The sequence below is a fragment of the Poecilia formosa genome, unplaced genomic scaffold (genome assembly GCF_000485575.1).
Source record: "Poecilia formosa unplaced genomic scaffold, Poecilia_formosa-5.1.2 Scaffold6, whole genome shotgun sequence".
In the NCBI taxonomy this organism is placed as follows: Eukaryota; Metazoa; Chordata; class Actinopteri; order Cyprinodontiformes; family Poeciliidae; genus Poecilia; species Poecilia formosa.
The window spans coordinates 3,240,474-3,251,926 of NW_006799945.1; the positions used below are offsets into that span (position 1 = coordinate 3,240,474).

Sequence of the window (11,453 nt, forward strand, 5' to 3'; positions counted from 1 at the left end):
AAAAACAAGAAATAACTTTCAAGAAGAGTGAAATGAATTGATCATCGAAAAACTAGATACGCAAGTTTTTCGGGAACAAAATATGACATCAAGGTTTTTTCCCCCAAAAGACTCATGGTTAGTAAGAGCGATCCATTCTACATCCAGTAAATGACTACTTTCGTTTCTGGAATCAGAGGGTGATAAAGGAGGAGGAGGAGGAGGAGGAGGAGGAAGAAAAAGAGGAGGAGGAGGAGGGGTGTGAGCCAGAGTAGTTCATGCTTTGGATAATACGGATTTGATTGTGCGTCTGTGCGCACTTCATCGAGCGCAGGCGAACTTGTCTGTGAAAGTTTTACCCACTCACACACAAAGCGCAATGGCCAAACGTAAGCCCTGGCTGACGGCATGTTGCGTCCTCCTTATTGTGATTTGCGCTGTTGCTCTTGTGAGCCTGTGCATCTCCACGCTTCTTGGTGCGGGTTGCTCCGGCGGCAGATTCAGACATGCGGCTGTTTCGGCAGACTCGCAACTTTGCTCTGAGATCGGAAAGTAAGTGGCCTCCTTCCTCCTTTCTTGTTAAGACTTTAACGTGATCAAACTGATGCTAAAAATTATTTTTCATTCTGAATTTTCATACCTGAACTTATTCATTGACGGGCACCTGAATTGAATCGGGCTTCGCCTCCTGGCAGAGGGAATAAGCAGTTTAAGAGATTTGATCGGCTCTGTGAGATTATAGCATAGCGCATCCAGGTCCTTTGATTGCTCTGAGCATTTGCCGAATCAATTCATTCAGAGTACATAAACACTGGCTCATGCTGTCGCTTATGTTGAAAGGTCTTGGCTCTGCTTTGGTTATTTGTCTTACTTGCAGTTGCGAGTCAATTAATCAGTCATCACTAACTTCAAAAGTGCAAAGGTTGTTTCACTGGAATGTGTGCGACTCTTCCTGCTTTTGTGCGCAGCAGGGGATTTTTCTTTCTTTTTATTTTTTATTTTGCCCTTGTGAGAATGTTTGTGGAGAGTTCATTTTACAGTTCAAAGCAGAGACAATCAAAGGTTCAGATGTGAGTGACAAAGAGATGAACTGAGCGGAAACTCTGGGACATTGGCTTGAAGTAAAAAGGTCAGTTTTGCACACATATAGAAAAAAAAATGTGCAAAAAGTATTTTATTAACAGAAGAGCAGCATGTGTCTCTGTGTGTAAAATAAACATTACTTTTGTTAATTTGCTGTGGTCTGCCTTTCCACAAAGTTTTTTAATTGCAATATTTTCTTTTCTTTTTTTTTTCAAGATTTGACAGTGATGTCATCGCTGTCTAACTCACAACCACATGCCAGTCTTTGGTGCACCTTGAAACTCCTGCAAAACTTTTGAGTTGGCAAGATCTAAGCATTCCCAACGTTGCCTTCTCTTGCAGCTTAGGAGGCAAAGAGCAGTCAGTGCCAGCATTCGTGAAAAGATCCTTTATGTTTCCAACACAGACCGCAGAGTTGTTTTCTCTCTTTTTTTTTCTGCTTTTCTAATGTCAGTCCAACTGAGGTGAAGAAATCCAAGCGTGACCAACGAGATGTATTTTTGCAATTATTACCTGGTCACTGTCATGAAAGACAGGGGAGCACAGGGATTAACTTTGAATGTTTTTTCAGTTGTAAAACAAAGGACACCCCACCGCCCCCAGAGTAAAAGCCATCAAATAACACATTAGTGTTTGCCGGTGGGTGTCCAAATGAGCGCGGAGCATCGCAGTCAGATTACTGGTTTCCCGTAAATCCACCGAACATTGTTTTCCAGGAACATGCTTCTCCAGGGCGGCTCGGCAGTAGATGGCGCCATTGCAGCTCTCCTCTGCACATCTGTGGTCAACCCTCAGAGCATGGGAATAGGAGGAGGCTCCATTGTGGTTGTCAGAAATAAAACAGGTGGGTAGTCTGCATTTGATTTATTTTTCAGGACATGTTTTCGTTAGGATCGAACCTTTGAGCTATCACCACTTTTCTTTCTTTTTCAACTACGTGGTGTAGAAATAGTCATCAATGTCATATTTGATCTTTATATCACAAGAGATTCAGACTGAATCACAAAAAATATATTTTGGGTTTGTTTATCTTCTATTTGCTCATTTATTCCCAGGCAATGTTAAAGTTTACAACTTCAGAGAGTCAACCCCACAGTCATTCAAACCTTCTCTGTTAGAAGACTGTCCCACTAAATTCGGACTGTCCGCAGGTAAGCTGCATCTGCTACACTGTCCGATTTTTGACTTTTTTTGTTTTGTTTGTTTTCCTAATTTATTTAATGTACAGGACATCCAGAATATTTTTACACAGCTGTTTTTCTTTTCTTTTGCATATTTATTAAAATTAGCAAACCAAGAAATCATATTTACATAAACGCTTACAACCTTCATTTCCACTGATCCTCCTTAAGATGTTTTTTATAAAATAAGTGGAGACGATCTGTGGAAAATTCAGTTGACTAGATTTAATTTGAAAGACAAAGTTGACATCAGGTCAGAGGTCAAACTCCAAGCAATCAAAGGACCTTTCTGTAGACCACAGAGACAGGATTGTCCTGCAGCAGGAACTGAAAAGAATACAGGAAAATCTCTGTTAGAGCATCAAAACGAAAGTCATTCCTTAATAAAAGGCACATGACAGAAAGTCTGGAGTTTGCCAAAATTCATTTGAAGGACTCTCAGTCCACAAGAAACGAAATTCTCTGGCCTGATGATACAAAGATTGAACTCTTTGATGTGGATGCCAGGCGTCACTGCGTGAATGTGCTGCAATGGCCACACCAGAGTCAAGGCCTGAATCTCATTAAACATCTCTGGAGAGACCTGAAAATGGCTGCACAGATGTCTCCGTCCAACCTGATGGAGCAGGAGATGGACTGCGAAGATGAATGAACCAAACGGCCCGAACATGCGCGTTCAAAGCTTGTGGCATCATATTCAAAAAGGGACTGCTGCCAAAGATGACTCAGCAAAGTTTTTACGTAAATGTGATTTCTTGGTTTTCTGTTTACAACTTTGCAAAATACTCAAAAATGTTTCCATATTGTCTTAATTGGGTATTTGTGTGTTGAATTTTGAGGAAAGCAATTAATTTTAATACGATTTGGAATAAGTCTTGCACGTACGCAAGTCAAGTTTATTTATATAGCAAATGGTCGATTTGCTATATAAGCAGGTAAATATGTTATATAAACAGATATATATGTTGTTCCTGAGTAATATCAAAAGCTTTTTGAGGAAGGAACAACTTACTAGGAGAGCTTTAGGTAAACAGGTGTGATTTGATCCGTCTAATCCTTTATTCCAATTCTTTTATTATTATCTATCCCCCCTCAAAAAGAATGGCTCAAATAAATCATTAAAAACCCCAAATTAATATGACATTTATGTCAATGATGAATAAGAACCCTGATCAGAATTGCATGTCTACAATAAGAAACCTTAAATTAAACTCATTGCAACTGAAAAATGTTTCTTTTTTATGAATATTGTTTTGTGTAAAAGCTACAGTTCATTGTTTTGTTGTTTTTAGGCAAGATGTCTTCACATTTTAAGCTTCCAAAATATTATTTTTCCTCATTTTCCTCCTCAACGTTGCAGGTAGTCAGTGGATTGGCGTTCCCGGGGAGCTGCTGGGCTACGAAGCCCTGCACAGAGAGTACGGGAAGTTGTCCTGGTCCAAACTGTTTGAGCCAACCATTAAACTGGCCAGGGAAGGAATCCCCTTGCCACCATACCTGGCTCGCTTTATGACCCACAAGATAGTGAAGGCGTATGTGGAAACGTCATCTCTGTGGTAAAATTTCACACATGCATCTCAGAGAAAGAGGTTTTAAAAAGTTTCAAGAATTTATAATGACTAGTGCAGATGAAACGTACAGAAGTTAAAGTAAAATTATGTGGTTCCTCAAAAGAAATGAACTCATTGGAAACTCTCTTTTAAATCTCCAATTCTTTTAAATCAAAAACAACTTGCATAACCACCAGTTAAAATTGACTGATTGTTGCTCTTTACCTTTTAACCTCTATTTTCACTTAAGCCTGACTGTGAAAAGGACTGATTTAGACAAAATATGCTGCACCTTTCCTCATAAACCCCACTCAAAAACGTTATATCTTATTGCAAAATATTTTTCATCGAAGCTAAACTTTGGTGACATGCTTTGCTTTCTGTTGATGATGAATTTCAGCTGTTTGGAGCAGTTACTCAATGGTGTTCTGACTCGGCACAATTTTTATGTAGCAGCAGTGCTAGGAAAGAGGCCAGCAAAAGTTTTGGATTATAGTCGTCCAAAGTTTCCATGACGTTGCTCTAAGGTTATGAAGGCTGCGTCCAGAGGAGGGTTTGTTCAGACTGATGGGAAAAGGTGGGCTCAGGAGTCAGTCGCTTAGTGATTCACTCCTCTGTGCAACAAGAGATGCTTTCATCTCAGAAGCAAGGGGAGGCTTTTGTGAGGAAAGTTTTTGCCCGTTTCACACTTTTGTCTCATTTATGTGTTTTTAATCATCATGCAGAAGTAATCTGAGTAAATATCTAGTGTTCTTTCAGCCATTTATCCCTCTTTTTATGTTAATTTTTTTGTCATTACTCAGACTCCTAATTGGAGATTATTCATTTCAATGTTGTATTAGACTAAATGCAGGTCTGATGCTAAATAGCGACATTAGGTACATAGCATATAAAACCATTTCTCCAGTGTAAATTTGTAGAATCTTGTATTGATTACTCAAGCAGAACTTAGGCCTCTGAATAAGTATTGCCTTTTTAGGCTGAATACCAAAAAGCACATTGCTATGTAGTTACATATACATTTATCCTCTAATTTGAAGTCTAAAATTGTGCATTATTTCTCCCTTAATATTTATGCATTCACTATTCACAATCTAACTTAATCATTTAACTGGTAGTCTTAATTTTAGGCTTTACTGCTAAATCTTTGGAGTAAAATGACCTGAGAGAAAAGCCTTACATTTAAACACGTGATTGAAAAGCTGAAATGTGCTGAACCTTCATCACATCCAAGTATTACGTTTAGGGTCCCTGACGGCAGAAATTGTGGCTCATAAACTTGCATTTCTGATGTATTTTTCTGGAATGAATGAGACAACATGAGCTGACCTGGAATATGTCCAATAAAGATGTGCTGGGAGGAAAGCAGTAAGAGGCTTTTGCACAAAAGAACCAAAGTCAAGAATTTGTGGTTGCAAGAAATGTTAATTCTGCTCCTAGAAAAGTAAAAAACAATCATTGTGAACTGAAAAAGCAAAATGCAAAAAAAAAAAAAAGAAAAAAAATCACACATGAGATGTATTACCAGACTCAAAGGATAACAGCATCAAAACCTCAGAGCGCAGCTGATGAAGGTTCATATTTCTTTCGTCTGGAGAGCATTGTGATGTATTTTTTCATTTCACTGCTTCATCACAGTACTCTGGTTTGAGCATGCTGGTCTTTCAGAGTTTCTCTGTGTGCTCTTTTCCTCTCACTTTCCTACAAAATGTATGAATTAGGTAATGGTAGCTGTAAGTTAGGGATAGGTGTTCTTTTTTCTTTCTTTAATTGAAAAACTTTCCAGGGTTTACCTCACCTCTTCACAAAGCCGGTGCAGGGCATGGCTCTTTGTGAATTTAAGCAAAACAAAACAATTTAAACATCAAGTCAGGTCACTTTTTGTCGGGATGTATTGTGTAACAACTATTTTCAGCTTTTATCTACTTTCGTTTTTTTCAGCGAAGTCTTTTGCAACAAGAACAAAACGATCCTGAGAATGGGCGACACCCTGCAGTTTTCTAAACTTGCAGAAACCTTGGAAATCGTTGCAAAGGAAGGAGCAAAGAAAGCCTTTTACACTGGCAGGATTGGACTTGACTTAATCCAAGACATTAAAGACGCAGGTTGGTGCAAGATTGGCCTGGGCAAAGTGAGGCTGTGTCATTTAATAATGCAAATAAAATAGAAGCACATAGACTTTACAGAAATGTGTTTTTTGTCCTTAGATGGAACATTAACAATGGACGATCTGAAGTCTTACAGGGTGCGGGTTGACAGTCCATGGACAGTTTCTCTGGGAAATCATAAGATGCACATCGCTCCGCCGCCTTCCGGGGGGCCGCTTCTAGCTTTCATTCTCAGAATCATGAAAGGTTTCACGTCTTTTGTTGTAACTCAGATGGGATTCTTTGAATGCGTTCATTTGGAGAATTAAAAGCCTGAACTCTTGCTCCCAAAGGGTTCTCGTTAACGCCAGACTCTCTGGTTGGTGAAAAGAAGATTCAGATGTACCATCGTTACATAGAGGCAGCTAAATTTGCTAACGGACAAAAGAGGAACATTCGAGATCCTGTCTACAGTAGCAGCAAGGTTGGTACACTGGGATTATTTCTTCTGATAGTATTTCATATAAAAGTGAGTTTTTGACTCTTTATTCAGTTAATTACTCATTCTGAAAAAAAATGGGGACAAAAATCAGACATGTTTACAGAAATTACTGAAAACATAAAATAATACAGAAAATTGTCAGGATTAAATTGTAGATGGACAATATATATTCAATTAATTGTAATATATGTCCCATTCGGTCTCTTTGGTCAAATTAAAAGTATCTTTTGAAAATAAAAAAACAGCCTTTAAGGAAATATTAAACATACTTTTCATTAAGCCCAAATTTCTGTGTCTAAAATTACATATTCTTATTGTTCTGATGTAATTATATTAACTTTAAATGTCATGTTTTCATTAACTATGAGCTAATAAAGGCTTTTAAACATTCATGTAAGTGTAATTAGTATACATAAAGTGTTTAACTTATAAAGATCCTGAAATAAATGGACTTTTAAATATATTCTAACTTATTGAGCGGGTCTTTTAGATTGGAAACTAAAAGCCAGACTGAAGATGGATTTATATTTTATATGGATTTATATAAACAAAATAAAATATATTTCACACACTATTAACCCTTTTAAAAGTTCAAAACAATGAATTGAACAGTAAAAATAAAATAAGGACAAAAGTGTTAATTTTTTTATGTTGCTCTTTCAGATTGCTGATCACTTAATTGATCCTTTGTTCGCTGATCGCATAGCGAGGCTGATATCCTCGAATAGCACACATGATAACTCCTATTATCTCAACCACAAGCCTTCGCCTGATAACTTTGGAACGACTCACGTTTCTGTCATTGATGCGGACGGACTCGCAGTCTCGGCCACCAGCACCATAAACCAGCTGTGAGCACAAAAATAATTTATATTTTCAAAATCTACACGAAGTGACGTCACAGTCCTAATCGCGCTGTGCGGTTCTGCAGGTTTGGAGGAGCCGTCTACTCTCCACGAACGGGGATCATCCTCAACAACGAGCTTGCCGACTTTTGTGGGAGAGTCGATTCAATAAGGGAAGGTAAAGAAACAAAACTGACCACAGAGTTAAGGACAAATCCGTCCGATGTTCACTGATCCTGAGTCGTCATCCGTCTCATGCAGGTGAACAGCCGCCGTCCTCGATGACTCCTCTTATACTGGAGAAAGAATCTGGAGGGATCCTTGTGATGGGAGGGTCAGGAGGAAGTCTCATCACCACATCAGTGGCCTTGGTAAATCACTGCTTGCTGTGTTGGTTTGTTTTTGGGCTTTTATATGATTAAATAAGTGTCTTTTTTCCTAACAGTCTCTAATAAACCGCCTCTGGCTGGGGATGAGCTTAAAAGACTCTATTGCTGCTCCTATAATCTTCGTCAATTCAAAGAACGATGTGAATTTTGAACCAGGATTCGATCAGGTGACGTATTTTCATCATGACTGTGAATTTCTGTTTCACATTGATTTCCACACTTAACATCCCTGTTCAATGAGTGGAAAAAACGTACATTTATGTGTTATTGATGGAGCATCATTCAACAATGAACATTTCTTGAAAATGTTTCATATAAAGTAATGACTTACTTTATATGAAAAATATAAAAATATAAATATATACAATATAAAAAATCATGTGCCACAGAGACACACTTCTCCATCCAGAGGAGCAGTCATATTTAGCTTGGCAGGGCACAAAGTTAGGAGAGCATCAGCTGCAGCAAAAAGTCCTATCTGGAGTTTCACCAACTCTCCAAAACAGAGATTAGATGTCATTTAATCTCCTTTGTCAAACTGTCACAAAGGTAAACATGCAGTTTGTTAAACTCTACTGGGACTTTATCTGGAAATGTCAGATTTGAGAAGGATTAAACTTTTGAATTAGAGGATGAAAAACAGAGGGTGATCTGTGATGCTGTGGGCCGGTTTCTCCTATAGAGTGTGGCCTCATTAATGCCTGGAAATGTAGGTTTGTAATTAAACATATGGTGGCCTCTGCCAAAAAAAAAAGGAAAAAAAGAAAGCGTGTAGCTGTCCAAAATATAACAAAATCAGCACAGAAATGGTTCACGGCAACATCATCTTTTTTCTGTAACTATCTGAACTTCTACACTTAAAGCACGTGGAAACTTTGTGATGTAAACTGAAGATAAGAGAGCATAAAAACAAGCTTGATATCATGCAAAGAGGGACGGAAGATCCAACTTTGTGAGTGATAGTTATTACAAAAGGTGTCTTGTAATAACAGCAGAAATGCTAATAAGCGTTGCACCGCTGATTCTGTACAAAACAGGACATTTTTTGAATTTGAAAAACGTTTCAGTATTAGATGATACTATAATATAAATTCAGTTTATTAAAAGACTAAATGTCTTTACCAGTGTGCCGATATGTGTGTAAAGAGCTGTAGATAATTGACTTTCCTATGATTCATATGGAGATTTTCATATTGTATTTGTCGCACTTTTGTCTCATTTAATTTTAACTCTGCTGTGTGTCGTTGTAGTCCGTCATAAAAGGCCTTACGCATCTTGGACACAAACCTGGGAACTGGTCGTTCTTTTTAAATGTGGTCAACGCCTTGGAGAAGGAGGACGGCTGCATAGAGGCAGTGTCGGACAGCAGGAAGCTGGGAATGTCAGCTGGATACTGATCATGAGGATCAGGCGTAACCGTCCACAAACCTATTTTCTTGGACTAACTGAGCCTTTAGGATTCGTACCGGTGAATGTGGTGCAGCTCTGAAAAACAGAATGTGAATGATACTGTCTTTTTATATTTTGTTTGCCTTTTAGGAAGAAATATGAATGCTCAAAAGCTGAGATCATTTAATCCACCTTGAGAGATAAAAAGCTGGTAACGAACTCCACCTTTTGATTTTAAAAAGTGACTGAATGTAGGTGCACATCCGTAAAGTATTAGTCCAATGCTATATAAAAGTAAAGAAAATGAATCACGACCATGAACATATTTTAGATGAAGACAGATACAGATTATAAATGAATACTGTATATCCATCCAACACATTCTTCTTTTTGTTTGTTTGTTTTTTACATATATGTTGCCTTGTGCGGCTACAGAACTGTGCAGAAGTTTTAAACCTATCCAATATAAGCAAATAAGAAGCAAAGATTTGACACAGAATGATGTTTAATTGATGCACTTTGGGAGAGAGATTACATTGGGTTCATGCCTCACTGGTATTTTCTCAGATTCAAATAGGACTGGGTCTCTGTTTCAGGTTGCCTTTAGGCCTAAAGTGCCTAAAGAAACCAGTTTCAGTTTGTTTTATTTTGTCTGTCACATGAGACAAAACTTGCTCAGTGTACAAGTTTTGCAAAACAGTACCAGCAACCCAAAAGAAAAAGCACAAACTAGTCTGAAAATGATTGTAGGAAGCAGCTAAAGTCCGAAGAAATAAACTGAACAATCTTCACAACGTCTGAATCAAAAACAATTTTTCTCCTGGTGGTTTGAGACTTTTGCACAGTGCTGCACTAGTGTTTAGAAACAGTAATGTTGAGATGCATTTTCTAAAGAGCACTGCTACCCTTGTTCTCATGAAATGGGTATAAAAGTTTCTGAAAGACTGACTTTGCAGTCGACATTTATCACTTTGCACTGTTGACCCATATTTACTCTGTTACATGTAGCAACATAAATGTGTTTTTTTTTCTATCTGAACTAGTCGATTTGTTGGTCTTTGCTACGACATGTGAGCCAGTTAGCCTCTTAAAAAGACACTAAAACCTTTTACTGTGACTTTTAGCATCTTACTGTATCTGAGAGCCTTATGTTTCCAATGTTTTAGATTCAATATGCTGTAAAAGAAACTGTAAAAAAAACAACTACTTTTACTAAACCACTTTTTTACTTGTGTTTGTTTGAAGTGTTTTTATAGACTTGTTCATGACTGTTCACTGTTTATTTTTGTTTTTTCACAATAAAAGCTTTCCCTTGATTCTTTTTTATATATATATATTTCCAGAAGCAAAATAATTCAAGAGTTTTACACATTTCGGGCAAATCTTGGGTTCTCGATTACTCCAAGACGGGCAATTCTATAACTCTGTGATTTTTACACATTTGAAGCTTTAATTCTTTTTACTCTGACTCTACGTTTTACCAAAAGTGAATGGACAAATATTTTAGTCTTCAACACTTGAGGGACGATAAAGTTCAGTTTCCTTTTCTTAAAATGAAGTAGCCGTATTTACAAGTGAGCATTTTAAACTTTTTGGAGATTTGAGTGAATCTACTGGATTCTGCTTTAAACAACACTGGGGAATTATCAGCAATAATACCTCATGTTTCCCAATTTGGCTTTTTTGAGAGCAGAAGAGAGATTTAAAAAGAAAAAAAGTTGTAATGAGATACGTTCTCAGTAGAGGAACTTATGAATTAGTAATGATTTCTTAAGTGGATTCTGCTCGGCTCCCCTTCGAGGCGCTCAGTGTGAGTTATGAGAACATGCAAATTTCACTCTTTGTGAAGTGTCTCTGTCTTTGTTGAATGACAAATGAGTTAATTTCGATAAGCTTTGGCTTTTACAGCTTTAGTGTCATAACACCAACTTCTTTCTGTCAGGCGTAAAAACAAACAATAGCTTTAAAATCCACAGACGATTTTCACGTTAACTGCAGGAAGTTAAATGCTCCGCTGATGACTCTGTATACTTTTACCCTCGTAGCCATTTTGATGAAGCGAATTATTCCAACAACAGCCGTTTTATGCTTTTGTACGTACTTCTTTGCACGTGTGTCGCTATTTTAATCTGCCTGGATGTAGTCCAAAGCAATGACTCAAGTTTAAATCACATACTTGGAGACTGCAGCTTTTTTTATTTTTCTTTTTTCCCTATGCCTGCAGGGTTGATAATTTGACCTATTATAGTTGCACAACTCTGTTCATTATAACTACAGTATGTGGATGTTGAACTGCGCCTAATTGGCCCTTCAAGGAAACTTTCAGTGTGCTTTGACAAGGTCACTGATGAATTCTACGAAAAAGAAAAGAAATGGAGCACGATGAAGCTGTGGGACTTGGTTTCAGCATTTTGTTTCAACATCTTGTACCTGCAACTTGATTAACTC

At 37.7% G+C, this 11,453-nt stretch overlaps 1 protein-coding gene across 1 annotated transcript; it reads left to right on the forward strand.

Annotated features, from left to right (window-relative positions):
• Positions 1–253: 253 nt before the first annotated feature.
• On the forward strand, positions 254–10,189 carry ggt5b (gamma-glutamyltransferase 5b). Its single transcript, XM_007567713.2, has 12 exons — positions 254–531; positions 1,779–1,906; positions 2,118–2,213; positions 3,604–3,799; positions 5,735–5,898; positions 6,001–6,147; positions 6,234–6,364; positions 7,046–7,233; positions 7,314–7,405; positions 7,489–7,598; positions 7,673–7,783; positions 8,867–10,189. The coding sequence occupies exons 1-12, from the start codon at positions 359–361 to the stop codon at positions 9,011–9,013; spliced, it is 1,683 nt and encodes a 560-aa protein (XP_007567775.1). The 5' UTR covers positions 254–358; the 3' UTR covers positions 9,014–10,189.
• The last annotated feature ends 1,264 nt before the right edge of the window (positions 10,190–11,453 follow it).

Excerpts from the sequence above, each read along its gene's own strand:
- ggt5b (XM_007567713.2), top strand. The coding sequence starts at position 359 with ATGGCCAAACGTAAGCCCTGGCTGACGGCATGTTGCGTCCTCCTTATT. Across the intron at positions 2,214-3,603 it reads TAAATTCGGACTGTCCGCAG|GTAGTCAGTGGATTGGCGTT; the intron begins GTAAGCTGCATC and ends TCAACGTTGCAG. Across the intron at positions 7,599-7,672 it reads TCACCACATCAGTGGCCTTG|TCTCTAATAAACCGCCTCTG; the intron begins GTAAATCACTGC and ends TTTTCCTAACAG.